Raw genomic sequence first — 25,018 nt, forward strand, 5'->3', positions numbered from 1 at the left:
GGAGGGAATTCGGAACCAACAACGGAATCTAATAATTTCCTAGCTTGAGATCACCGGTGCCACCTCGACTTGCCTCTCCGAATCCAAACTCAGCATCGTCCCCTTTATCCAATGCAGTAACCAACCTGCATTTTGACGTACCAATAACAAACGCAGTCGGTACCGGGGGGTCAACCGGTCACACTCCACCTTGCCGCGGTCTTTCAAATCTTGATTGACACCCCCACAGTCAGAAACTGTCAGAACCAAGGGCCAATAATCTTAAAGGCAAAATACCCTACCTCTGCTATCGCAGCCTCCCTCCAGATCTACAGCGTCGCCAAGATTTTTGGTCGACAGATATTCGATATTCAACATTTCGCGAGCTCGGTTGTTAACGTTCATCGTGCTTGGAGGTAATCATCCTAAATTTATCGACAGAATCAAGGATAGGACACCCCACCTCCTATATTAAATGCAACTGTCACAAAAGAAGGATTCATCGCCCGATGACCCCCCGTAGGCCCTTGGTGCGATCCAACCCGTCTTACAGGGCAACACTAGTAGCTGATACCCGCCCCATGTGGCCACATGCATATGTCTGAGAATAGATCCATTCTGACCCACTTCATGGCATTACATGTGTGACGCAACACGAATCAGACGGCGTACCCAGTCCTAGAGTCAATACCCAGTGCCCCTGATTTACCGAGAGCCTGATGCTGATCTAGACATTGACATCCGGTTAATTTCACGAAGTGCCTTCGCTGAGAAGGACAACATTTACATACCGAGACTGACCCAGACTCTTTTCTTGCTTAATTTTATGGATCTTTTCTCGCTCTCCAAAATTTGAATCATGCAGCTCCTGAAGGGTCATTAGATGATCATCGTCTAAGAAGAGCATAAGTACCTACCATCCTCGCCAATCTCTTTGCAGTTGAAACGCTATTGAGTGATTCGAGGATATCAGATTCAGAGAAAGGCATTTCCTCTAGTTGTGTTCCTAGAAACGGGAAATGAATCTTAAGCACACATGTCCGATGCATTACAGCACGTACCGATGCGTCGCTCAATACTGTTTAAGCGCTCCTCATCGTGTTCCGTCACAAAGCTAAGCGCGAAACCACTCCTACCAGCTCGGGCAGTTCTACCCACCCGGTGGGTGTATTCTTCAGGTTCGTCCGGCAATTCCCAGTTAATCACCATAGCGACATCTTCTATGTCTAGACCGCGAGCGCCAACATCCGTTGAAACAAGGACAGGAACAACGAATGATCGGAACAGTGAAAGAGAAGTGAGCCGCTCGCGTTGCGTAAGACGCGAATGCAAAGCCGTGCTACGAATAGACAGTGTCTTCAATAGGTTTGTGAGGTACGCAGCAGTTCGAGGTTTCCGACAGAAAATTATGGTTGGTGGGGGCTGCTCTGGCTCGTTGGGTTCGGCATCAGCCTTACGTTTTGACGGTTTCTTGCCGGACTTGGATTTCTTGACAGGTTTGACGTCAGCGTTCGGCGGTGCACGCCTTAAAGATACCGTGTTTTCGGGAGGGTGACAGAGGATGTGATACAAATACAACTCCCGCACGTGGGAAGGAACAAGTGCATACTTCTGCTTCAAAGTCGCGACGGTCTCGACTCTGATCAAACAGTTTAAACCCGCATTGGCTCCCACAACGCATGGAATACGCACCGGGAATGCGAACGATGAACGAACGGTCTATCCTTGCCAGGTTTGGGGGAAGCCGAAGCGAGATTCTCGATTGCTTGGGTCAGTGTTGCAGTGAAAAGGCAGGTTTGGCGATCCTTGGGTAATATGTTGAACAGGTGCTCCAACTCTGGAGCAAATGTTGCCGTGAGGAGTCGGTCGGCCTCATCTAAGACCTAGATGAGACGACGGTGAGACGCAAAAGGTGAAGCAAGGCAAAGAGCTGTCCCGCACCAGATATTTGGTCCGCGCCAAACTCCACTGCCCACTGCTACTTCGAAGATGGTCAACCATGCGTCCCGGAGTGGCTACAACGATGTGAGGTCGTGCATCTAGCTCAAGTGCCTGCGCCATCATGTCCATCCCTCCGACGATAACTGATGTGCGCACACTCAGAGGGGCGCCGAGGACCGCAAACTGTTCGCCTATCTGGAAAGCTAACTCTCTGAGAAGGTGGGTCTCGAGTCCCAACAGAATAAGTCGCTGCCGTACCTCGTTGGAGTGAGCACAAGTGCAAAGATTCCATAAGGATCGTCGGCGAGTTTTTGGAGTATAGGGATGGCAAAAGCTATGGTTTTACCTGATCCCGTCTGCGCGTTCCCTATGCAATCACGACCTGCCTCACATCAAGGCCATTGAGGGGTCTAAAAAAGTGGCAGACAGTAGGCTCACCATTTAGCAATGGGGGTATGCAAGCGGCCTGAATCTCCGTTGGCGTTCGTATTGACATTCGAGACAGGGTAGAGATGAGGGATTGATGGATGTCCATGTCCGCGAAAGACTTCGGATGCGTTGATCTGTTCACCGCTGTATGAGCTGGGCTTTCGCTTACCCTCTTGCCGAAAGTAACGCGACTTGAGACTTGTACAGTCTCTTTTGGGATGTCCTCATCACCGGACGAGTCTCCTGATTGAGGATCACGATCCTCTTCGAAGTAACTCAATTCGTCGTCGTCGCTGACGCCCGATGAAGTGGACGCTGAAGATAAACGGATTCTTTTGTGAAGGTGAGTACCATGTCCCGAGTGGTCTTCGTCGAAATCGTTTGAGTGGCTTCCGGATGATCCTTGCGGAGATGTCCGCGGATGTTGAACGTCTGTGAAAGGCATGAACAAGAGGAGGAGAGTTGGTTATGAGGGCAGAACAGTCATCAGCGACGTCAAAAATGAAGTCAAAGAAGACGACATAGCGGAGATGGTTAAACTTCCTTATGGGGATATGCCCCTGTGTGAAGGCTTGGATTTCTTGAAGTTACACATGCGTGAATTCAGATACTACGACATGGTGGGCATAGGATCGCGCGGTGTACGCAGAGCTAACTTTCTGTAAAATCTATGGTCTACTATGTGGTACGAATCTATAGATGTCAGTACTGCCTCTGATCTTTGTGTCCTCAGTGCTAGCGCATAGACATGCTAACCGAGAGATATCCATCTCGTTTCTCCTGCAGCTTTGATAACCCGATTCATAAATGCCAGACCTTCCCTTGCTTCATCAATTCCTTGGATCAGGATCAAGTCAACACTCCTCTCTTCCAGTGTCAATAGACCGTCAAATAGCCGTTGAGCCATCACTGCCGGTTCTCGCTCCGAGCCCAATGAAAAGTGATTCCACTGTAACTCCGAAAATGGTATCAATTGTTGAAACAAAGAGCTATCGGAAGGCATTAGAAGGCCGATATGCTTGGGTGGGTTGTCATAGAGTGCTGTGTCCTGCAACTGCTGTATGAGGGCTGATGGTGTCAGACACTGCACAGCGTCCGGTGCTTTCGACGTCATGAGTAGGATGACGGGAATAGATGGGGAGTAATGTCGATACTTCATGCCAGGCGTAGTTGGTGCCTGCTCGAGCAGAGCATCCGTAAAATCACGTCGGTGCACCAAGACCTTGGGTACTGAGCCTGAAGGGTTCTGCATCTGCAAAACCCGCTCGATCTCCTCCACTGGCAGTCCTCCGGGTCTTAGGACACGCAAATTCCCATCCTCGTGCAGTCCGTCCACCACCGTGCTCTCCAGCCCAACGTCACAAGGTCCACCATCCAGGATGAACCTAATTTTTCCTCCTATGTCGCGCAGTACGTGCTCTGCCCTGGTGGGACTGGGCTTTCCGCTGGAATTAGCACTAGGCGCTGCTATTGGGACGTCTGCAACTGAGATTAAAGCTCGTGCTATTGGATTGGAAGGCATCCTGATGGCTACAGTCGGCTGATTTGCAGTTATGATGCTGGGTATAATTTTAGGGTTGGTGGGGAAGAGTAGAGTCAAGGGACCCGGCCAGAAATGTTTCATAAGGAGCCGGTACATGGGAGGTATCTGATAGTCAGACGGTAGCAAGGAAGCCAACATCGAAGAGGATGACACATGTACGATGAGGGGATTGTCGGGGGGACGCCCTTTGACCGAGAATATACGAGAAGATGCTTTGGTATTCAGCGCGTTTGCACCGAGTCCATAGACGGTTTCCGTTGGTAAAGCGACGGGTCCATGCTCATGAGTAAGGTAGTGTGAAACCTTGTTGAGAGCATCGAGAGTTTCTGGGGAGGAGACGTGGAGGCGCTCGTCGGAGTCGAAGGAGATGGAGGAGGCGTCACAAAGCAGAACAGTCGCCGCGTTCGGTGGGGCGACAGACGAGAGAGCACGGTTGCCCATGACGAAGAGGAGACGGCGTATGGTACGGAAGCAAGGGCGGGCCGATAACATTTACTACTTTCGATTGATCATCGATGCTGCAGCTGGCAAGCACCGAGCTAGAAAACTCGATCGCAAACATGACTCACATCAGCCAAAAAGGTTGTCATATTTGAATTTGAAGCTTTCAAAAAGCTTGAAGCTTGAATTCGATCAACATCACTGCACAGCAGCAGTATTTCAAGATCTCAACTCGAAGTAGCCTCAATATTGATTGTATGCTGGCAGCTTGCTCGCCTCCTCAGTTTATACTGACGGTTTAGATATAATCACCACGACACATGTAATGTTCAGTGCGCAAGTGTGCGTTAAGATACAATATACGCATCATGTCAAGAGGTGTCTATCTACATCTCAACGTAACGAGCGACAGGCAATGTCTGGACTGACCACAATATTGCCTGAAGGGCAAATTGACTTAGATGCCACGTTCCAGGAGTGGCCGAAGCGAGGGAACGGAAGCCGGGGACGAGCTATAGCTTGGCCATCATGAGTTATGCTCTGAGTTTTCAGCCATTTTGGGCATGTTGAGGCCGACTCTCCGGGCAGTAGCCTCAATCCTTTCCTCAGCAGTAAGGTCAAAAAGAGGATTATAGCGTTCCATTAGGGCCTGTGAAACGTCAGACGTCGGCAGGGTTGCTATAACCGGGATGGGACTAAACGATCACACCTTGTACTGTGTCTGTGAGCTGAGGAAAGTGGTGAAGTTCTCAACGTCCCGAGCAAATTCCTGACTATTTTTACTGTTTGCACGGTGCTGGAAAGTGACCCGGAAGTTGTGTAAGATCTCGTTGTTTCTCTTCTGACGAGGCTGCACGGACTGTAGCGAAATAGTTACAGAGGTATTACCCGGAAAAAGAAGATACTCACTGCTTTGCCAAACTCTCTGACAATTCGCCTGTAGAGGACGCGTTGCTCGGACATGACAGGTAAGGGAGACACGGACCGGTGGTAAGAGGGTGTAAACGTGAAGAGGGAGGCCGGGGCCGAAGCCGAAAATGGGTCCGTGTGTGAAGGGATGATCGACATCTGAATTCAAAGCGATCCTGCACTACTAGCGCTCGTTCACTGCAACTGTATGGCTGATACTTAGCCACAATGTTCGGGTGTCGGTTGTGTTGGTCGTAGTACTTATGGTTTGGCCAGACATCCTGATTCCTCCTGAATGAAGTGGCTCAGTGCGTCTGTCACATTTTGTCATCGTGTCCCGAGCGGCGGACTCGGAGTCAAAGCTTCTTACGGTACTCTGAGTTTGTACTGCTTCCCATCTTCGACTCATGGTCCGTTGCCCTTCTTCGAGCGCTCGCTCCTTCTATGGAAGCACGTCTGCGGCTTCCGGTGGCGCTTCCACAGTGCGAACAACAAACACGTCTGCCTTTGACGAATCAACACTCCATAACTCAGTGTGTTTTAGTCCTTCAAGCCTCGAGTACGAATGTTTGTTGGTAGCGCTTACGACCAACATCACTTTCTAGAGTTCTACTAACCACGTTGCTTGTGGCGCTACTACCCCCAAGAAGGGCTCTGCGCGCAAGCACTGTGTAAAGGACCAAAGGGATAACAAAGTCGTTAAAGCGCGTCGCAAGGCTCACGTATCTGTCAAAACTAGATTTATACAGGACCAAGCGCACGTCTTCGTTGGCAATGTGAGCTTTTCTGAGCTAGATATCTGCCTATATAGCAGCACTAAACGTGAATAGTTTCCCCCGGAAATCACGGAGGACGACTTGCACCAATTATTTCAGTCTTGTGGCACCATCACACATCTTAGCATCTCATGCTGTGGCGGCCTTCTTCTTCCAAGGGGAAAGGTAGATCCAGAATACTATAGAGGCCACTTGGTTCAGCGACGCGCAATTGTTCGCTTCACTAAAGCCAAGTATGCGGAAAGGGCTGTAGCATTAGACGGGCGGCGGTTGCGAGATTCAAAGCTTGTGGTTCGTCGTTATCTTTTCGCATGCATTCGTTTACATGACGAAATGACGTCTACAGGTCTCCCGAATTCCTTATGTGCTACCTGAATTTGTATATAAAATCCAGCAAAGCTCTATAGCACACTTTGAGCGACACGCTGGAAGTATTACGCCAGAGGGGAGATCTACCCAGCCTCGTCGGTAAATAGTATGATCTCCATTCTGCCAGAAGAAGCTAATGATTGACGATACTAGGATTTCGCGGCCTCAGCCGACCGAGCTTATTGAGAATGAACATGCAAAGGAGATAGGAAATGCGGAAAGTCACGGCTTCCGGATATTTGGGTTTTCCTTCCCCCAGACTTTGTATAATTTAGTTACTAGAACATTCCCGCTGTGAAGAAGGGGATATAGCATTCAGGTTTTTTGTTCTTTAACCGATGCTTATGTTGCCAACCCGAGTGGAATTGCCGCCAGACCGCGAGAGCGGTTAGCGAGGGAGGACGTGACGTGTATGTATGTAAACATGGTACGGAGTGATATTGTGGACCTTCACGTTGACTCTCAGCCACCGCCTGTCGCTACGTTTATAACGACGGCGTCGTCGCTTCATCTCCATCCTCCGCCCCGTCCCGTACTCCCCCCAGCTGCATGGAACTTCCAGCCTAGGGGCACGACTACAGAGGTAGGTCTCCATTGGCAGGAACGTCTATTACTCCGGTGTTAAAGAGACCACCCAGTTCTGACGAGCACAAGCTCGACCAAAGATCTCGATGACTACCATGTCCCAAAATGTGCCGCTGAACCCTTCCTCGACCCCGTTCTTCCCTGGAAGAGGACGTTTCGGTGAAGATAGTGATCTCAGCGTCGCCGTTACGAGTGTTCCCACCGTTAGAGTACAAGGCGATGCACCCGCACCCACCTTCCGTGAACATTCAGAGCAGAAGCAAGTGCGGTCCTCTCCCAGCCCTCCTAGCTCGTTCGGATCCCGCCACGATGTTCGTATGGATGTACGGTCGATGGGCATCAGCACCCCACCGGTTGGACCTACGGAACCGGACAAGTTTTTCTCCGGACGAATGAGCACGGTTGGAAGTCTGGAAGCTTTGCCAGAGGGCGACGACTTGGGCGGAATGGACGACGGTAACCGGCGGTTCACCGAGTCTCCTTTGTTCTCTGCGGTCAACCAGTCGGGACGCGCTATAGCCACCCCACCGCTGAACATGATCAGTCACTCTTCCCGCTCGTCGTCTTTCTATAACAATGGGCCGATTCCATCCACATCTCCAGTCTCCTCATTGGACTCTGGCAGTCATTTCACTGGCATCGATCTCCTGCAGAATTTGGAAATGCAGCTGAAGGCATCGCCCTTCATTCACGATATCATAGACCGCCTCATACGTTGCGAGCGCTCGACTCGAGAAATCCAACGTGACCTCGGTGACGTCCATCGCAAGGTCAACCTTCTGGTTGAGCGTTCATTAGGCAGTAGCAACACCGGATCCACATTCCCCGAATTCAAGAATCCTTTTGCACCTTCTGCTAATGCTGCCCCGTCTTTCGCTTCTCGTCCTTCTTTTAGCGCTAACATTGCCCCCAATCAAGTCCCTCCTGGCGACGACATCACCCAGATATCCCAGCGTTTGAATACTCTGACTACTTCAGTTAGTCAGCTCCTTGCTCTCCAAACACAGCAACATATCCAAAACGCGACTACAGGGACCATAGGACCCCAGCTTGGCAGGCTCACGCCCCAAGCTCCAGAGATACCACCTAATGCGCCTTCTAACACCGCTGTGCTTGGCCATGGATTCCCTCCTAGAGATTTGAGGCCGCCTCGCCCGCCTAACCCCCCAACTCGTACCTGGTCTGTAGGTAATCTTGATATGCCCGTGCGAGCAGACCCCGTGGGCGCTATCGGTCGTTCTGACGCCGGGCGCGACAAACGGCGTTCTGTCACAGGCGGGATGATGCGCCGGGAATCTGCAGGTGTCAGTGTGGCCTTCGTATCATAAACATTGCGAAAGGCTCACACTTATCCTCCAGAACCTTGACCAAGGCATGGATTGGTCTGGCGGGTCCAATCGCGATGGACCCACGGTGTCAAAATGGGAGCAACTAAATCTAGCCCCTGAGCTACTGCGTTCGCTCAGCAAATTTGGGTGAGAGGAACATTTGCGTCCCAGTGCTCCTTGTGCTCATATATTCGTTAGTGTTGGTCCACCCAATAAGATTCAGCAGCGTGCTCTGCCTTTCTTACTCCGTGGTTGCGACATCATAGCCCAGGCTCCGCCAACTCAGGAACGGATTGCAGCATATGTGATACCTGCTATTCAAACAGCTGTTGCGAATACCATAGGACGCCCCCCGAACAGAGGTCCATTGGCCATTATGATATCCACGACCGTCGATCAGGCTACTCAGGCACAACGAATGATACGTGACTTAGGTGGCCCTATCGGTATCCGCTCTGCTCTCGGTGTCGGAGCTACTTCAGCATCGGGTGACCTTTCTCAGGAATTACGACTTTTACAACAAAATATGCCTCATATAGTCTGCGGAACACCTCAAAAACTTCATGCGCTCTTTACTTCGCCTGGGGGCCTGACTGGGTCTGAAGTTCGCTTCCTTGTGCTCGATGAAGTGGATCAACTGATAGCGCGAAACCTGCACGATTATGTATTCAATATCGTGAAGCTATTGCCGTCACCTCGTTCACGGCCGCTGAGCAGTGCCTCGAACGGGTCACAACCTGTCGGGTCCTTCGATGCTGGGTTAGCCCCAAATGCAAGTTCTGGTCGGAGGCTATCGGCCATTGCTCCTGGTTCTAACGTTGACATGGCTAGTAATCCCTCCGCAATAGAGCGGCAGACTGCTCTTTTCTCGAACACGGTACCTCAAGATGTGCTGAATCTGGCTACCGCTATACAACTACGCGAACCTGTCCGCGTCTTAGTTCGCCGTGACGGCAACGTGACTAGCTCAGATTCTAACCAAGGAGCCCGTGGCCTTCGCCAGTTTTACTTATACCTAGCATTTACTGCTGGTGCGCGGTCAGAATCTATTTCTCCGTCCACTCCCGGAGGTCTCGGAATTATTGGTTCAGGAAGGGGTGCTTCGAACCCGGAGAGTGCTCAGGCTCGCGAATGGAAGCTGGACGCCCTTGTGGACATGTTCAACGACGTTGAAGTTTCTCAGGCGATAGTTCATGTTGGTGGCATGAATTCTTTAGACTCTGTTGTGCATAAGCTAGCCAGCCGAGGCATAGAGGCTGTGCCTATGGTATGTCATCAAGCTACTCTGTAACTGGTTTCCCCCCCCCCTGACGGGATATTGTGAAGCATGGTGATATGAACGCGGGTGCAAAACTTGCTGCCCTCAACAAGTTCAGGAGCCCGTCCAACGGCATCATGAGGCAGCCTCTCACAAAGGTGCTCGTTGTTAACGACGTACAATTGAAGACCCCAGAAGTGGCCCATGTCCCGCTCATCATTAATTATGGTGCGCTTTACTCACATCGTTCCATATTAGTTCCTAAGAATCCCTTAGATTTGCCCAAGGCTGTAGAGGAATATGCCCATCGGTTCGTGGTGTGGAATTTTTTTTGTGCGTACCTGACATTATCTTTGATAGTGTTGCTCCTGCCATCGCATCAAACTATGCTCGTGCAGGCGTAGTCATCAACTTTGTTACAGCTACTGGAGGAGATGTGGAAATGCTTCGCTCCATAGAATGCTTCTATAAGTAAGCATTCAGTTTGTTTCTGCCTCAACGATGATTGAACGTACCCTTCAGGATTAAATGCGTAAGTTTCCGCAATTGGAATGCTTCTGCTACTAATGATGCTTTCAGCCCGAAGTGCCCACCACTTTGCGTGATATCGTATAAATAAATTGTGTCTGTATCCCTACTTGCACTTTCATCATTTCAACAACTATATCCCTGTGTTTTATTTCATCATCTACTTGTAGTTTACTATATCACCCGTTCAGCCCGGTGAACTACTTACCATCCTTTTATACCCTGGTGTTTCCGTACTTGTTTGGAATGGGATTCGTCCTCTTGACCTGCTGTATATCAGACCTTTCTTTGTTCAATACTCATGCAGATATACTCTGAATTATGTCGCTCGGACACTATGCAACCTAACCGTACCGTCCTCACTGCAGGACGCCAATTGTGTCGACACACTACTAGGTCTCCATATGAGTCGGTGGACATGACCAACGTGACTCTTGCTTGAGGTATATCAGCATTGACCGGGTCCATCCTTCCCATAATGAGGGCTTACATGGTACATAGAGGTTTCCATTCAGCAGAGCTAGTTTTATCGGAGGTGAGAACATGGATCCCTCCGGTTTCTAGCCCAACAGCGAGCAATCTTCTACGAGGAGCTTCAGCATTGTCCCGCAGATAGGCCAACACGTCACTCACCGACCAGCATTATCCATGGGACAAAACCCCACTGAAGTCGCAGCTTCTGGAAACTTGAGGGTACATACCGAGATAGGCTTCACCCCCTCAGTTGGCGGCACCCATATTCTGACCTAGCATTGATGAGCTCACAAAAAGGGCGGAGGAGATCTAGCACACAGTTTTATCGCGAGACGCAGTTGCGAACAGATCGCTCTCAGAAGACCATTCACAATCCCATATTATACGTGCGTGCGTCTTGTCCGCGGCAATGGGTTTGAATGCTGTGGGAGCCCAATATTAAACAAAGGATGAAGCGCCTGATCATTGCGTCTGACCTTCTTCGTTTACTTCGTATATTCTCCAGGTCCGATCGCGAGACACAGTAAGAATCCAGCGATCATCCGGGCTAAATGCGATTTTTGTTATCGTCAACATATGGCCTTGTAGTGGATTGCCGATGGGCTGCCATGTATCCGTTCGATAAACCCGCACAACAGCGTGTTCAGGCGAAGTAGCTCTGCAAGCCGTGGCGACGAAGCGTTTCGAGCGCGATACAGCCAAGCTAATGAGCTATGCAAGCTCAATTATGCAGTACGATAGAGAAGGAGTGGTACAAACCTCATACCCATGTCCGAAAATCTTCTCTGTTTCGGGCCAAAGAGTCATTGCAGCAAGCTCTCCTTCAAAGGGGCGCCTCAAAGAATCCTCCCAGCTACTTTGAGGGGTCCTAGTGGTGACTAGACAGAGCATTCAGAAACAGCAACTCTTCCAAGATATTTGCCGACCTTCCGTCACAGCTTTGTTAGAAAGTCCCAGAGGCGGCACACTAGCTGCAATAGGTCGTGTCTGCTGAAATTAGTATAAGGATGTACTTCATTCATAACACAGGAAAGAAGTTGACGGACGGGCTCTTCCTCTGCACCCGACAGCTTCAGTATCTTGGCCAGCTTAGCAAATCCCCGCGGAGCCTCGAATACACGAGCGACCTTCTCATCAGCAATGCTTACGAAGCCCCACGAGCTCATGAACCGTACGCTGACGAGATCGTATCCGTGAACTTGAGGCCTGCCAATTTCATGCCAGGGGCTTGCATTGAGGGAACCCTCAAAATCCGAAGTTGGTCCGAATATGCGTGTTGTTTGGTCAGATCTGTAGTTGAGGTTAGGTCACGTATGTTGCAGCGTTGGATTTGACTGACCCCACAGAAATCAGGTATTCTCCTTTTGGACTCCAGTCAATGTCTTTCACGGGCCCGAAATGCCCGGTTATTGCACCAACCTCAGCCCATTCCTCAAGGCGTGAATCACCGGTTGACTCTGAGCAACGCCAACGACGCCATCCTCCGTTCCATCCCCATGCGAGTACTTCGTGACCACCACTACTCCAGAGTCCGCCAATAAAGCCTCCCAATCGCTGACCGCCTATATCACCGAATCGTATGCGATTGATCCAGAGTGAATTTTCCTTTTGAAGTGAACCATCTCCTACACCAGAAGGAGACCAAATTGCAACTGACGAGTCGGTCGACGTGGAGAGCAGGGAGGGGAGAGAGGATGTCGACCCCGAGCCAGGACGCCAAGCCAAGCTAGTAATTCCCGCTTCGTGGCCAACAAGCAAAGCATCAAATGTGATAGTGAACTGTTGCATACTATCATATACCTGTTATTTTTCAGTGTACAGTTGAACACAAGTGCATCATACCCTATGGTATCCCATTTCACGTTGATGATATGCCGCTTGAGGGAGATTTGTTTTCCACCTTCGCTGTCTGCTTCATTGTTCATTGAAGCTTCCAGAGCATCCAACACGTCATTGCTTAACTGCTGACTTGTGACCTCAACCTGAGGTAACTCGGCCACCATTTTCTCCACGGGTTCGATGTTCCATAGGCGTATAGTGGAGTCCTGGGAGCCAGAAGCCAAAGTAAGAGGTTCATCCGGCTGGTCCTGTGGGGAAAATGCGAGGCTGCGAACCCAGTCTTCATGCCCCGACAGTGCCGTGGATGAGACAAACTAAAGATTTTGGTCAGTGACCACGGGAAATAGGCGACCATGAATGAAGAAAAATGTTCCACCTCCTGGCCTGATCGGACCCAGATGTGTACTTTTTGATCTGTGGCACCAATAGCCAATATCAGAGCTGCCGAGAAATGTTTAGTTGAAGCATAGGTTGAGAGGTTGGACCATACCGTTGTTACTCCGTGACAATTTGGTAATGGCCAAAGATAACGGATATTTGCCCTTCAACGAAAGAGTCTGAACACTTTCAAGAGTAGCTACTCTACATGAGGCAATGACAATGTCAATGACTGAGGAATCGTACCTGAACCAGCTTCATGAGTTATCCTCCAGACTTTTACTAGAGACTCGGATGCACCAGTGACCAGACAGTCATCTAGCACGCATAAAGAAGAGATACTGCGTTCATGCGCTTTCACAGACTCAATCCGACTCCACTGCAATCTCGCCCGAAGAAATGAGTGATCCACGCTGGTCAAATATAATAATCACTATACCTTGGACGCCGACCTCCCCCAACAAAGGATCGACCCTTGGTCATCTGCACTCACAAGCAAGCTCTCATTGACAAATTTCACTGCGGTTACAGCGCCATCATGTCCCGAGATGGTCTCGTATACTCCACGGTCATTAGTGTCCTGAAGATCATCATGTTGGTGACAGTGCAGAAAACAGGGGTTCATTTGATAAGCTTATACTCACTGCCGTGTCCCATAACGCAATGAACGTCGATGAACCGAAGGCTACGGTACGTGAATCGGAGATGTCAGCTGCATATGAAAACCTGTTGGTAGAAGCTCCTATGAATGTTGTTAAGTGATCCGCCATTAATGAGTCGGCCAGACGGTGAACGTTCTGTGATAATCGCGTGTTGCAAGCGTCCCAGTCCCAAAACGCGTGAAACGCGACTTTGACTTCGCTGATCAACCGCGTCCACAGCTCAAATTTTTAAACTTCAAACTCATGCCCATCCATGGCATTGGTATCGACATTGTCCATGTTTCTCGCATAGCCTCTCTCGTCAGACGTAGAAACGTGGATACACTTGCTCGCCGTATCTTGAGTTCCGAGGAGCAGGCCACATTCAGTCATATTCACGAGGAAGGCACGGAGACACGCAAGACGCGTTTCCTTGCCGTCAGGTGTGTTTTCTTGTTGACAAATCTCTGACCTCTCCTTAACGGGTCCTTCACCCTCAGATGGGCAGTGAAGGAAGCCGCGTATAAAGCACTTTTCCCCGTCAAGCCAACGTGGAAAGAACTTACCTACTCTTCAGCGACTAAGGGGGGAAAGCCGACGCTGTTCTATACACCCCAAAATAATTTCGCTAGCAGAAACCTGCACGTCTCCGTCAGCCACGATGGAGAATATGTGGTGGCATCCGTTGTCGCTGAACTGCACTAGAAATCACCATTGCCAGGGTGTTATGAAATAACGGCATACGACACTCGAGCTTGGCGATTAATTATGCTAGCCGACGAAGTGTTTGGTTAAGGTTAATGCATAATGAACGATACGATCGATATCGATGTCGCGTATTTTGTATTCAATGACTTTGAGTAGAGATCGATGTTGTGATTGACCAAACGGCCATTCTAGTAACTAGAGAACGCCGCTCATGCTGACTGAAAATTATCCTGTGTCGGCCACCAGTCAGGCCACCAATGGTTCACTGAGATTTCGCCAACCCCTTCAACCACTGGCCCGTCCAGAAGAAGCTCAATGTCACCTCTTTCAGCGGCCTGGACGTGTTCAAGTCTTAGCAGTGCCAGACCAAGAGCAGTGTCTTGTGTCGTCAAGCTTGAAAGTAGTGTCCCGTGCCCTCGAGGACGCGGCACTCGGGTTCCCTCAGGAACGTCTGTCCGAGATTTAGCAGAGGGCGTGATGGAGAGACCTGTGGGGAGGCCTAAAATTTCTTTCGAGGAACTGAGACCAGTAAGTACATGCATGAGGCTGGAAGACGGGGGAGAAAGAGTGACCTTGCCAATCCCTCAGGATACAATACCACAGGTAGTATGCGCTTTCGCACCACACCAGTGTGATAAGTACGGACAGTCAACTCCTGTCCAATATAACAACCTTTCCGGAAGTCAACTAGGATGAAAGCCTGTTGAGAATTACGCGCGGCGGTGATTCAAGCCACGTACGTCCTCCCATAATGTCCATATTTGATTCCATTGGGAAGGCATGCATAGGCTGGATCTCTGCACTCCCTTCTGGCACGCCATGTAATATCCGATGGAGGGTATACTCGCCGGAAGAAACAATGTCATGGGTGGAAGCGTCCTGGGCTAGGCAGCTGTGGTCAATGAAAACGCATACACCAGTGGTCACATACGTTTGGAGTCCTTGACCACAAGCATCCGTCGACCCATACCAGGGGCGCGTCGGTCGTTCAGCGCATCATAATCGGACCCCCACGGCCACTCTCCTTGGGTGACAGCCCATGATGGTTCGATACTACCGCTCTTTGCAAACTCCCAACTCCTCGTCTCACTTACCTCACCGCCCCAGCGAGCCCAAACATCCCATTCAGAGGATACATCTCGTACGCGTACTTTGGCACGTAAAACATATCGCTTCAGCAGGGCGACGAGCTCCGACGCTTCGGAGGGGCTCGCGTCATACTCGATAAGATACTCGGTTTTGGGTGATTCATGCCTGTATATGAAAACATCATGAATGACACGTCCCTGAAGTGCAAGAACATCCTATGTCAGGTCATACCAGAGACCCGTGGAACAAGCAAACATACCTGAGCATGTAAGAGCGCTGCATAGTGTGGACGGCCGGAGACATGGGTAGCAAGTATCCCATTGAGAAATTCGGACGCTTGCGAGCCGGACACAGACAAAACGGCGCGATTAAGGACACGCGACAGAGTCGGTGTCGTTCTGAGCAGCCCTCTCAACGCAGGGGGTATGGGCATCGTCGTGGGTGGTGAGAGGATATGAATAAGCTAAGTCGGCGAAGACAGGGGCTTGCAACGGTACCCTTTTACTTCCGGTCAATCACACAAGGAGTCGCGAATGTCCTCCTCGTGCGAAGCTTTACTCGACGCTCTCAAACAATGCCTTCTCGAGTCCGACTGCGTTAGAAAGGATGGCCACCTCCCGTCCGAATGTCTGAGGCAGCACAGAGATTCGCTCCCAGAAAAATGCCTCAATCTGCGCAAGGCCACTTATGACTGCAAGCGCAACATGGTAGGCAATATTCCCTACTCTCGTACACTACCCTTAGGCTGCTGTTGACTGCTCATACTAGCTGGACATGACGAAGCGTTTTAGAGGAAACACTGTTGGGCTGAATGCCACCAAGATTCGGGATCAGCAATCAACGGTTTAGTCACTAATATCGGCGAATGTACACTTTTGGATAGGATATCAACAAATTAACCTTGACCATGCCGTGCACTTGCATGACTAGGACCGATGAATACGCAGCCTGGACAGCTTAGCTGACCAAAGTGTCTGGTGAAAACGAGAAATCCATAGGGATCCATACAAATCCGCGACTGCCCCTGTGGTTGCCAATGCTCCCGTACGCTTTGAGACTTCAAATTGCCGGGACTTAGCAATCAACAATCTTGGTCATATTTCGCGCAGCTGAGCAAGCATATTGCGTCGTCGAGGCTTCTGTACCCACGCGTAGTCTTTAAAGAGCTCGAGCTATACAGCGGGTGGCTTCCCTAGTCTCTACTTTGAATCCTTTCTCTCTAAAATGTCCCAGCCCTTCTTGTTCTACACTGGCCCGACTCCTAATGGGCATAAAGTATCTATCCTTCTTGAAGAATTGAAGGCCCTCTATGGTTCTACCGTTGATTACGAGCAAGTCGAGAGCCTTTTACAAGAAAGACCACTGACCTGGACCCCCCTATAGAACGAAGGCAATCGACATCCGCACCAATGTTCAGAAGGAGCCGTGGTTCATTGCTCTGAACCCGAACGGTCGTATTCCTGTCCTTGTCGACCGTTCGCGCAACGACTTCACTGTCTTCGAGACCGCTGCTATCTTGCTGTACCTCGAGACACACTATGACAAGCAGAAGACGCTCACGTTTGAGGATGTTGATGAACTCAGCGAGCAATACCAGTGGATTTTCTTTGCTGTGAGTTCGTTTTACTCGCAATGCAAAAATCGACGTCTTATGGTGACCTAATGAACCAATAGCACGGTGGTGTTGGTCCCATGCAAGGGCAGGGTAAATATACGATTGGCTATTGGTTCGGCGTTTGCTCAGTCTGTCGGTACAGCGCACCACTTTCTTCACTATGCCCCTGAGGATATTCCGTATGGGAAGAAACGTAAGTGTCTCTACATTATGATGACTATGATCAGTCTCATCGGAGAACTTGCAGGCTACCAGGAGGAAACTAAGCGCTTGTACGGTGTGCTCAACATCCGTCTGAACGGTCGCGAATACCTTGTCGGTGCTGGTAAGGGCAAGTACAGCATCGCGGACATCAATGTCTTTCCCTGGTAGGACATTATTGTAGACTGTCAACCCGTGCGCCGGCTGACCTAAACGTTTTCAGGGTCAGGATCCACAAGCATGCAGGCATCGAGACGCTCGATGAGTTCCCGCACGTGAAGGTATTTATTAGCTGCTGGTGTTGGGTGTCCATGGATCTGACGCAAGTATGCAGGCTTGGGTCGAGCGAATCTTGGAGAGACCTGCTGTTAAGGCTGGTATTGCAGTGCCCTAAGGGTCTAAGTCGTGAGAAGCAAACGGAGCAACGTAAAGTAAACCAGACAGAGTACTCAGAAACTGAGTATGACCATGTATGAATAGCGTGTGCGTGTAGTATAGTTTCATGATCTCCGAACAGCAAAACCCCAACAAATCTGACGAAGTAGCCGTGATTGTTCATGTCGGAAATTATTGTCCATCGTCTGATCCACATAAACCACAGCACTTGCAGCAATACCCGCAGGTCAAGCAACTCATGATGGCTGTCAATGGACCATAATATTTTAGTTGCGCAAAGAGCTACGTACGGAATCGACATACCTCCGCAACATCCACATCCGTTACAGCTGAGTAAATGTATGTTGCAAGGAGCTAGGATCACTTGTTGGCACGGATCGATAGCACGAAGTAAAGTAGAGCGCACATTTGAACTTTCCCTTGGCCGCTAAAACTCCTAGGACTACGAACAATATTACACCGAAGATAATGACTAGGTAGACTGGGATGTGTCAGCGCATTAGTCTGTAGGTAATGTGGAACACTGACGTTTCTCATGGACAAAAGTCGATACGTCTTGCTCAGCCGTCTGACTTGTCTGTCCGATAGAAAAATCTTCTTGTCCCAATGATTCCGAGGACTTGCTGTCTGCAGACCCTTTGGAGGACAGGACAAAGTCGACCAGACAAATCACAAAAGCTACTGTATCGAGGAGAAGGAATAGCAAGACTCCGACATTGATTGCCTGACTGTACCGCTCCCTGAATGACGCTGCGCCACCCTCTTCTGCGATGGAAGAGTCTAGGCGCTTTGTCGTGATCTACGATCATTGGAAGAAATGCGGGAGGAGGACAGCTGCTCGAGAGATCATGGTATTGGTACATGTCGGATGTGGGAGCGAGCTGAGAGTTGAGATAGGCCATGTTACGAGTACTTGAGACTTGGGGAAACCTCTGAGCTTCGCTCGGATGGTACAAAGCGTCTTAAGTAGACGTGAAATCGAGCCACTCTGCATACTATGAAAACCTCACCTCAAGAGCATGTCTGAGCGTTTAACAATCCTGTGATGCAAAAGGTTAGGCTGTGTTTTCTGCGTGTATCTGGAGGGTTGGATGCAATACGAGTTTTCAAGGGATGAATGAACAGACACAATAAACGAAAGGTATTGGTTATCCAGGTCCGTTCTACCTGCTAGAAAATGACAAAATTAGTGATAATTATGCCAAAAGGTGGAGAATAGGTTGAGTCAAGTGCCAGCTCGAGTATCTGACTGACCGGTGTATCTCCGAGGCTAGGTCTGAGGCAGACACATTAATGTGGCTGCGCGCTAGAAGCGACAGCAAAGCGAAGTGTTACGTTCCTTGGGCGGCAGTCCTACTAAGAAGAAATACCGGCCTCGCATTGATAAGAACGTTATGCATGCTGCAGACGTGCAGCCTGAAAAAGTGCTGTGGCGTGCTGAAGTTTTCACTGTTTCAAAATGAGGGAGATCTGACCGTTTGACATCACAGTTTGAACTTTGAAGTTTTTCTTGGATTGACCTTGCCACTGGCAGGATTAAGTAGCAGCCTGTAGGAAGACATCGGAACAAGCTCATAATAGCGCGCTGCCATAATTAAGAGTCCAAGCTGAGCCTCTAACAAAAAACAAAGGCTTGATATCAAGATAGACGCCGGAAGTGAGGCTGGGACGCACTGCAACTTCCTCTAAGAAATTCTGAACGTTCTTGAGACCTTCCGTATAAGGTAAGAACAACATAGCCGAAAACGCGCGGTCTCCTTCTCTTGCCATGTACCGCCGACCAGTCCATCTCTGCACGCACACATTTATCTCAACACATCTTAGGGCTTCAGCACGTTCAGCAACAGCTGTAAATGTCGCTAGAAACGCATCTTTGATCGCATTCCGTGCCTTCCATGGTTCTACCCAAATCTCGGAGCCTATGGACGGCTCGATCTCCCTCGTACACCCTAAGGACCCTCGCTCGGGTTCAGCTCACCCCCGTGCTTCCGCACCTACCGAGCCTTCGAGCTCGAGTCAGGATCCACCAGAGACTGAACAATCTTCCTCGACGATTATGAGCCCTTCTACCCCAGATGCGAACAACTCTGGTCCGCCCTTCCCGGGTTCGCCAACCTATGGGTTTGGAGACGGAGACGTGTCTGGTCTGCCTGTGTCTCAGAACCCGAGTCAACAGCATCAACGCAACCAAAATGATCGCCCGGTGTACTTGAGCCCGCCTTTCCACACGTACCAGTTCTTCGCCGCTCTCGAGCGCACCTTCCCGACGCCGACCGCACGAAATCTCATGCGTGCTACACGGGCGCTGCTTGTGGATCGAATAGGACGCGTCAGGCGAGAGGGATTGACCGTACAGGATCTTGAGAATGTGCGTGTGGCAAGTGCGTCGTGTGCGGACTTCGTGCTAACGAGCTGCTAGCAAGCGTATCTCTTCAAGGCCGCCCTCTCGGAACTACGATCAGAGATGTCAATGCGCACCAAAAACGAGGGAGCGACTATACGCACTGCGACGGCTGCGCTTCGACGCGAGGTGGACCGTCTTGATATCAAGATGAAAGAGGACCTCGGCAGGCTCAAACACGAGTATGTACCCATGGCTTTGCACGTCCTCCGTGTGCTTAGGCTTGCTTTGTTATGTCTAGAATCCAGATGGAGCTTGACAGCTCAAAGGGCGAATCCAGGGCAGATGCGAATCAACAAGAAGTCGTTATCGAGGTTTGTCCAGTTGTGCGAAGAGTCACTATGCAGCAGTTAAAATCGATATCTAGGAAATACTGAGCAAATCTGTCGTGAGGGTCGGTGAGCTCCGGGCAACAATGGAAGAGGTTCGGTGGGATAACATGCGCAAGGGCGTCAGTGAGTACCTTCTAGCCTAACCAAACGTAGCAGTATTCTCATTAGCTATAACAGTGGCTTTGAGTGGGTTTCTTGTGCTAATTTTCCTTAGCATGGAGTTTTGGAAGTCCAATGCATCGCAGCCACGCCCGACACCTCACACTGATCCGTCTCGTCCACCTCCTACCAACGCGTCCACTCAGACGGATGAGCTACTTTCGTCATGAGGTGAAGCCTTATCAATTATTCAATCTGTAGATCCAGCTGGTCTCGACAGGCCGATCATACATCCTACATTCGCTACCAATTAAAGATATTCCATACCTCGCGACCACGCATGTAATGCGAATCCATAATATGCTACACTGGGAATCCGAAACAACATAGAATGTGCCATGGAAAACAAATCAATTGACCGTGAGTTTCTCAACCTTGTCTGCCAGAGCATCTGGGTCGGTTGTACTTGACTTTGCGTCTGGTTTTGACGACTTGGCGGCATCGGTTGAGGCTGCATTTGAGCCGTCCTTTGTCGAGCTTGAGCTCTCCCCGCTTTCAGCCTGGGACTTCGCTGCCTCGTCTGCCTGGTTGTCCTCGTCCTCGTCATCCCAGTTATCCTTTACCTCCTCCTCTTTCGTCACCTTTTTTGCGGAACGCTGCCTGGCACGTTTCTTGGCGTTCTTGTTTGGGGCTGGGCTCGGGTTTGCTTTGGCAGGCTGAGAGGTGGAGGAAGGTGCGACCCAGCCGAGTATGTGGCCCTTGGGTAAGGCACTGCGATCTGCCTGAGCCTGGCGACTGCCGCGGAAACGAGAGACATCTTCCTGAGGAGTAAATCCAGGACGTATCTTGAGTTCCTTACGAACGCTGCGGAGGAGGGTCGTGTACTGTGAGCTCAGACACTATATCTGAAGTATTAGGTATACGTACGTCCCATCAGGTCTGCGGGATTCAGGGACGACGCGATCGAGCGTACGGGGATCTACCGCGATCCCAGATGCGGTCTTGTCAGGGAAAAGTGGAGGGCGCGACATGACGAGGACGATAGAGATTTGAGGAGGAGCGAGTAAAATATGCTGAGTATAGACTACTACTGCACCGTCCGAGACTCTGTGGGCGATAGGGATATTCGGAGTTCGAATTCAAGTGTGATCCTTTCTCTAATAATCTAATCCGTTACGCGCCCGACGCGACAGGCGTTACAGTCAGTCCTACTACCTCAATCCACCTTGCAATGCGCTATGCCGTCCTCGTCACCGGCCCAGCTGGCGCTGGAAAGTCCACCTTCTCCACCTCTTTCATGACACACCTCCGCATGGCTAAACGGCCCGTGAACATCGTCAACCTTGATCCAGCAGCAACCGGCGACGCCTTCGAGTACGAGCCTGCGATCGACATACGCGACCTCGTTTCTCTGGAGGACGTTATGTCGGAAATGGGTTATGGCCCAAATGGTGGTCTTGTCTACTGCTTCGAGTGAGTGAGTGCACCGCCTGTCCTTGCTATTTGGCGCGAAATCCATCCGTCTGCCCTCTTAGGTACCTGCTGCAAAATATGGACTGGTTGGAAGAAGAGCTGGGTGGTTATGACGAAGATTACCTGATCATAGACTGCCCTGGTGCGTCTCGTTTCTCTTGATATGCCCCCATGCTAAGCTGTTTCCAGGGCAAATTGAGCTCTACACACACCACCCCTTCCTCCCCACCTTGGTCCGAAATCTGACCCGAATGGGTATTCGCACAAGCGCTGTGTACCTCCTTGAGTCTCAGTTTGTTGAGGACCGATACAAGTATTTCAGGTAAATGCCGTGATTACATGTGCAAAGGTTCCCTTCTGACTCGAGCCTATTCTAGCGGCGTTCTGTCTGCCATGTCTGCTATGGTGAATCTAGAAGTACCTTGGATCAATATCATGTCAAAGATGGATCTCATCACATCCAATCCCGACGACCCCTCTGGAGGCGCGCGGAATGGCCGAAGGGCCCGCAAAGACATCGCTCGTTACCTCGAACCGGATCCGTTACTCCTCGCTGGGGTTCCTGGCGCTCCAGCTGAGGCAAATCCGCGGTTCCATGCGCTCAATCAAGCTATCGTACAACTTGTCAGTCTCTACCAGCTACTCCCGCCTGCGCGCTTCTAAATTGACCTTGACCATTTATCAGATTGAGGACCATCCTCTTGTCTCATTCCTCCCCCTAGACTTGACATCTACAGATTCACTCGAGACTGTCGTTAGTCATATAGACTTTACTATGCAATACGGAGAAGACGAAGAACCAAAAGAGGTGTGCATTTTGCTCAATTCTTCTGTCTGATGCTGACCACGATATATTCAAGCCACACGACCTTGACGAGGGCGACTTTGCGGACATGGAGTGACATACGACAGATTTTCCCTTTACCACGTGCTCCTAGTGTTGTCATTATCAAACAAGATACGAGCCTCCAATCCGTGCAATTCGGTGGTACATTTTGCCCCCAGCCTTTCCATACGATTTACATTGAAGCCGCTGAGGCACAGCATGAACCACGTCATCTGGTGCCGAACAGACCCTTGGAGTTGTCCCCAATTATCTGAGGATAGCATTGCCCCGAAGTCCGATTCGCTCGATGAGTGGAGGTTAACGTTGTCCAGAGCTTGAATCAAGCACGAGGGACAATTCGATCTGGGGGATATGGGCACCAACTGAAACGGTAAATTCAGCGTACCAATGATGTGAGCTACTCGTCGATGATTGCCGAAGGCTGACTGCAACAATGGTGCACCCCGTGCCCCGTTTGTATCGTCACCACAACACAGCAAGTACTTAGGGGTTGGACGTGGAAATGGACCGGGCAGATAAGAGACCTAAACGCGGAGGCGGCGATCGGGTGAGATGATCTGGCGTGGAGAAAGCTTCCGTCTTGAGCGATCGGAGTCGGCGATATAACTTGACGTCAATTCCTCTACTCTTTGACTTCCCCTCCGCTCACGCGATGCCTGCCTACGTCGTCTCGCCCCATCAAGGGCATTCTCGCAGCCATAGCATGAGCCGTCACAGCCCTCAACCAATCGTGTACACAACTTCGCAGCGTTCTCACCACTCTGGTCACACCCACTCCGGCCACGGTCACTCAAATGGAGGATATTACGAGTATCCGACCTCGCATTCCTCAGGCCAATACCAGGGCACGCCCCTCCAGCGCTACGCCTCTGTCGGACACACACCCTCCCACTCCAACCCAGCCTACCTCACTATCCCGTCTAATCATCACAGGTCACGAAGCCACAGTGCCAATCGCGACGGCCATAGTCATAGCCATGGCCACCACGATGTGCAGTACTACACGGTCCCCACACGCACAAGAAGCAGGTCGCGCACCCGTCATCACCACAGCGCATCCGTCCCGCAGACATACTCGGGGGGCAGCCGTCCCGTTTATACAGTGCGTTTCGTTTGTAATATGTGTTGATCTTATGCACCTCGTGCTGACGCTTTTGCATGTGCATGCAGCAATACGCGGATACGGGGCGGCATCGTGGTGATCATCGGAGGCACCACACCAACGCGGGGCACTATCGCTCGACACTCAGCTGGGGTGAACGTTTGCGCAGGTTCTTCGGCCTCAGTGGGCACCACGAGCCACACCATCATCACAGAAGAAACCATAGCACTCGCAAAGGCTTCTGGTTCTTCGGCCCTGTCGATCGCCGGGGATACGTCAATGGCCACGGGCGCGACGTCGATCATCGTGGCAGGCAGATCATCGGATACTAAAGCTGATACTATCCTCTCGAGATCTCAATCTTAATTCAGAGCAACTCTTATCGTCAAGTCACAAAATATTTTGCCTTTTGGTAGGATCTTTTGCAGATGTATTGTAGTTTCCCGAATGTATACGTAGACGAGGTTCATTCATGCTCATGCCATGGATTTATATGACGTTTCATTAACTACCGTAGTATATCTATCTGCTAGTATCAAAAGTACATCGCCACACCACTCGATCATTGATGCCTAGGTTATAGCTTTTGTGGTTTCCAGTGTCTTTTCGCCTTCATGCGGGATGCAACTTCAGCTTCGGCAGCTGTCAGAAAAGGCAGGAGAACTTCGTGAGCAGGAACAGGATTAGTTGATTCGCCAAGTCCGAGCAGGAGTGATCGGCCTTGTAAGAACGGCTGCAACAAAAGTGAACGTGTCGGGGTCTGAATCCCATTGTTACTGTCGTCTTCGTAGTTGTCCTGTTCGCTTGATAGTTTGTCGAAAGTGCCAATCTCTGGGACCTCTTCGCAGTCATCGTCAGTGAAGTTTTGACTGTCATCCATCCCAAAGCCATCTGTGAGGATATTTGTCCATTGCTCAAGTGGTGCATCGGCGGTAGGGGAGTGTGCTTCCTGCTCCCAGCGCCTATCGTCATCTGGTACTTCCAAGTCAATGTCCACTTGACTGAAGCTAGGAGAGCCAAAAAGAAAGTCCTGTGGAATCTTCTGAGCAGATATATTGTCGCCTAGATCAGTAAACTCGTTTGGTTCAAGTGGGGCAAACTGAGGCAACAATTCGTAGGAGCTTGGAGGTACGTAGTCCATGATGCCGGGATAGTCGTCAGAACCAAGCCCTCCTTGAACGTTACCATAAAGGTCAGTTTGCATAGGGTCGCCAAATGAGTCCCGTAAAGAGTGGATATTCCAGCCGTTAACGCCTTCGGAGAATAACGGTTCGTCAAAGTTTGGGAGCTCCACCTGGTCAAGTTCTCGACGTTCTCGACTCCATCCTAAAACTTCC

General features: G+C 50.4%; 10 protein-coding genes across 10 annotated transcripts; 7 read left to right on the plus strand and 3 right to left on the minus strand.

The window, feature by feature from the left end:
• Positions 1–495: 495 nt before the first annotated feature.
• CONPUDRAFT_81860 (DEAD-domain-containing protein) lies at positions 496–2,830 on the minus strand. Its single transcript, XM_007769542.1, has 8 exons — positions 2,359–2,830; positions 2,179–2,302; positions 1,921–2,131; positions 1,672–1,862; positions 1,041–1,618; positions 897–985; positions 771–847; positions 496–706 (listed from the first exon to the last, which is right to left on the minus strand). The coding sequence occupies exons 1-8, from the start codon at positions 2,792–2,794 to the stop codon at positions 685–687; spliced, it is 1,728 nt and encodes a 575-aa protein (XP_007767732.1). The 5' UTR covers positions 2,795–2,830; the 3' UTR covers positions 496–684.
• A 116-nt stretch (positions 2,831–2,946) lies between these two features.
• CONPUDRAFT_136879 (YwlC protein) lies at positions 2,947–5,314 on the minus strand. The gene is made up of 4 exons (XM_007769868.1): positions 5,243–5,314; positions 5,043–5,192; positions 4,911–4,982; positions 2,947–4,240 (listed from the first exon to the last, which is right to left on the minus strand). Exons 1-4 carry the CDS (start codon positions 5,294–5,296, stop codon positions 3,101–3,103), a joined length of 1,416 nt encoding a protein of 471 aa, XP_007768058.1. The 5' UTR covers positions 5,297–5,314; the 3' UTR covers positions 2,947–3,100.
• Positions 5,315–6,856: 1,542 nt separating this feature from the next.
• CONPUDRAFT_81863 (P-loop containing nucleoside triphosphate hydrolase protein) lies at positions 6,857–12,698 on the plus strand. Its single transcript, XM_007769544.1, has 17 exons — positions 6,857–6,970; positions 7,026–8,447; positions 8,499–9,567; positions 9,627–9,786; positions 9,835–9,868; positions 9,919–10,029; positions 10,081–10,090; positions 10,138–10,523; positions 10,577–10,669; positions 10,720–10,832; positions 10,879–10,982; positions 11,037–11,271; positions 11,320–11,438; positions 11,487–11,547; positions 11,607–11,850; positions 11,900–12,349; positions 12,403–12,698. The coding sequence occupies exons 2-8, from the start codon at positions 8,347–8,349 to the stop codon at positions 10,171–10,173; spliced, it is 1,521 nt and encodes a 506-aa protein (XP_007767734.1). The 5' UTR covers positions 6,857–6,970; positions 7,026–8,346; the 3' UTR covers positions 10,174–10,523; positions 10,577–10,669; positions 10,720–10,832; positions 10,879–10,982; positions 11,037–11,271; positions 11,320–11,438; positions 11,487–11,547; positions 11,607–11,850; positions 11,900–12,349; positions 12,403–12,698.
• Positions 12,699–13,682: 984 nt separating this feature from the next.
• Positions 13,683–14,256, plus strand: CONPUDRAFT_103462 (4'-phosphopantetheinyl transferase; the record flags this gene model as incomplete). The annotated part of the gene is made up of 2 exons (XM_007769869.1): positions 13,683–13,861; positions 13,919–14,256. 2 exons carry the CDS (start codon positions 13,683–13,685, stop codon positions 14,121–14,123), a joined length of 384 nt encoding a protein of 127 aa, XP_007768059.1. The 3' UTR covers positions 14,124–14,256.
• A 100-nt stretch (positions 14,257–14,356) lies between these two features.
• Positions 14,357–15,630, minus strand: CONPUDRAFT_42438 (Aminomethyltransferase folate-binding domain-containing protein; the record flags this gene model as incomplete). Its single annotated transcript, XM_007769119.1, has 5 exons — positions 14,357–14,625; positions 14,682–14,813; positions 14,867–15,010; positions 15,058–15,412; positions 15,475–15,630. Coding segments are annotated over 5 exons (1,056 nt in total), but the record flags the coding sequence as incomplete, so codon positions are not given.
• A 118-nt stretch (positions 15,631–15,748) lies between these two features.
• CONPUDRAFT_53835 (uncharacterized protein) lies at positions 15,749–16,064 on the plus strand (the record flags this gene model as incomplete). The annotated part of the gene is made up of 2 exons (XM_007769144.1): positions 15,749–15,922; positions 15,984–16,064. 2 exons carry the CDS (start codon positions 15,749–15,751, stop codon positions 16,062–16,064), a joined length of 255 nt encoding a protein of 84 aa, XP_007767334.1.
• A 280-nt stretch (positions 16,065–16,344) lies between these two features.
• CONPUDRAFT_81866 (glutathione S-transferase) lies at positions 16,345–17,593 on the plus strand. Its single transcript, XM_007769548.1, has 7 exons — positions 16,345–16,546; positions 16,599–16,827; positions 16,890–16,920; positions 16,973–17,023; positions 17,078–17,198; positions 17,255–17,312; positions 17,366–17,593. The coding sequence occupies exons 1-7, from the start codon at positions 16,440–16,442 to the stop codon at positions 17,423–17,425; spliced, it is 657 nt and encodes a 218-aa protein (XP_007767738.1). The 5' UTR covers positions 16,345–16,439; the 3' UTR covers positions 17,426–17,593.
• Positions 17,594–19,203: 1,610 nt separating this feature from the next.
• Positions 19,204–21,363, plus strand: CONPUDRAFT_103467 (uncharacterized protein). Its single transcript, XM_007769870.1, has 6 exons — positions 19,204–19,795; positions 19,847–20,010; positions 20,070–20,142; positions 20,196–20,283; positions 20,338–21,123; positions 21,187–21,363. Exons 1-5 carry the CDS (start codon positions 19,349–19,351, stop codon positions 20,487–20,489), a joined length of 924 nt encoding a protein of 307 aa, XP_007768060.1. The 5' UTR covers positions 19,204–19,348; the 3' UTR covers positions 20,490–21,123; positions 21,187–21,363.
• A 127-nt stretch (positions 21,364–21,490) lies between these two features.
• On the plus strand, positions 21,491–22,732 carry CONPUDRAFT_123241 (uncharacterized protein; the record flags this gene model as incomplete). The annotated part of the gene is made up of 6 exons (XM_007769871.1): positions 21,491–21,732; positions 21,795–21,874; positions 21,922–22,054; positions 22,110–22,356; positions 22,418–22,540; positions 22,593–22,732. The coding sequence occupies 6 exons, from the start codon at positions 21,491–21,493 to the stop codon at positions 22,632–22,634; spliced, it is 867 nt and encodes a 288-aa protein (XP_007768061.1). The 3' UTR covers positions 22,635–22,732.
• A 97-nt stretch (positions 22,733–22,829) lies between these two features.
• Positions 22,830–24,693, plus strand: CONPUDRAFT_164990 (uncharacterized protein). Its single transcript, XM_007769872.1, has 2 exons — positions 22,830–23,681; positions 23,750–24,693. Exons 1-2 carry the CDS (start codon positions 23,232–23,234, stop codon positions 24,011–24,013), a joined length of 714 nt encoding a protein of 237 aa, XP_007768062.1. The 5' UTR covers positions 22,830–23,231; the 3' UTR covers positions 24,014–24,693.
• Positions 24,694–25,018: the final 325 nt, after the last annotated feature.

This window comes from Coniophora puteana, assembly GCF_000271625.1.
Source record: "Coniophora puteana RWD-64-598 SS2 unplaced genomic scaffold CONPUscaffold_5, whole genome shotgun sequence".
NCBI classification, from domain to species: domain Eukaryota; kingdom Fungi; phylum Basidiomycota; class Agaricomycetes; order Boletales; family Coniophoraceae; genus Coniophora; species Coniophora puteana.

Coding starts and splice junctions, on each gene's coding strand:
- CONPUDRAFT_81866 (XM_007769548.1), top strand. CDS start 16,440: ATGTCCCAGCCCTTCTTGTTCTACACTGGCCCGACTCCTAATGGGCAT. Junction 16,828..16,889: donor ACCAGTGGATTTTCTTTGCT/GTGAGTTCGTTT, acceptor ATGAACCAATAG/CACGGTGGTGTTGGTCCCAT. Junction 16,921..16,972: donor TGGTCCCATGCAAGGGCAGG/GTAAATATACGA, acceptor CTGTCGGTACAG/CGCACCACTTTCTTCACTAT.
- CONPUDRAFT_164990 (XM_007769872.1), top strand. CDS start 23,232: ATGCCTGCCTACGTCGTCTCGCCCCATCAAGGGCATTCTCGCAGCCAT. Junction 23,682..23,749: donor GCAGCCGTCCCGTTTATACA/GTGCGTTTCGTT, acceptor ATGTGCATGCAG/CAATACGCGGATACGGGGCG.
- CONPUDRAFT_103467 (XM_007769870.1), top strand. CDS start 19,349: ATGGACGGCTCGATCTCCCTCGTACACCCTAAGGACCCTCGCTCGGGT. Junction 20,143..20,195: donor AACAAGAAGTCGTTATCGAG/GTTTGTCCAGTT, acceptor ATCGATATCTAG/GAAATACTGAGCAAATCTGT. Junction 20,284..20,337: donor TAACATGCGCAAGGGCGTCA/GTGAGTACCTTC, acceptor TAGCTATAACAG/TGGCTTTGAGTGGGTTTCTT.
- CONPUDRAFT_136879 (XM_007769868.1), bottom strand. CDS start 5,296: ATGTCCGAGCAACGCGTCCTCTACAGGCGAATTGTCAGAGAGTTTGGC. Junction 5,193..5,242: donor TCAGAGAGTTTGGCAAAGCA/GTGAGTATCTTC, acceptor ATTTCGCTACAG/TCCGTGCAGCCTCGTCAGAA. Junction 4,241..4,910: donor TTGAGGCTACTGCCCGGAGA/GTCGGCCTCAAC, acceptor GACTCCGACGAG/CGCCTCCACGTCTCCTCCCC.
- CONPUDRAFT_81860 (XM_007769542.1), bottom strand. CDS start 2,794: ATGCCTTTCACAGACGTTCAACATCCGCGGACATCTCCGCAAGGATCA. Junction 1,619..1,671: donor GTTCATCGTTCGCATTCCCG/GTGCGTATTCCA, acceptor CTGTTTGATCAG/AGTCGAGACCGTCGCGACTT. Junction 848..896: donor CAAAGAGATTGGCGAGGATG/GTAGGTACTTAT, acceptor ATGACCCTTCAG/GAGCTGCATGATTCAAATTT.
- CONPUDRAFT_81863 (XM_007769544.1), top strand. CDS start 8,347: ATGGATTGGTCTGGCGGGTCCAATCGCGATGGACCCACGGTGTCAAAA. Junction 8,448..8,498: donor CGTTCGCTCAGCAAATTTGG/GTGAGAGGAACA, acceptor TATATTCGTTAG/TGTTGGTCCACCCAATAAGA. Junction 9,869..9,918: donor GTAGAGGAATATGCCCATCG/GTTCGTGGTGTG, acceptor TATCTTTGATAG/TGTTGCTCCTGCCATCGCAT.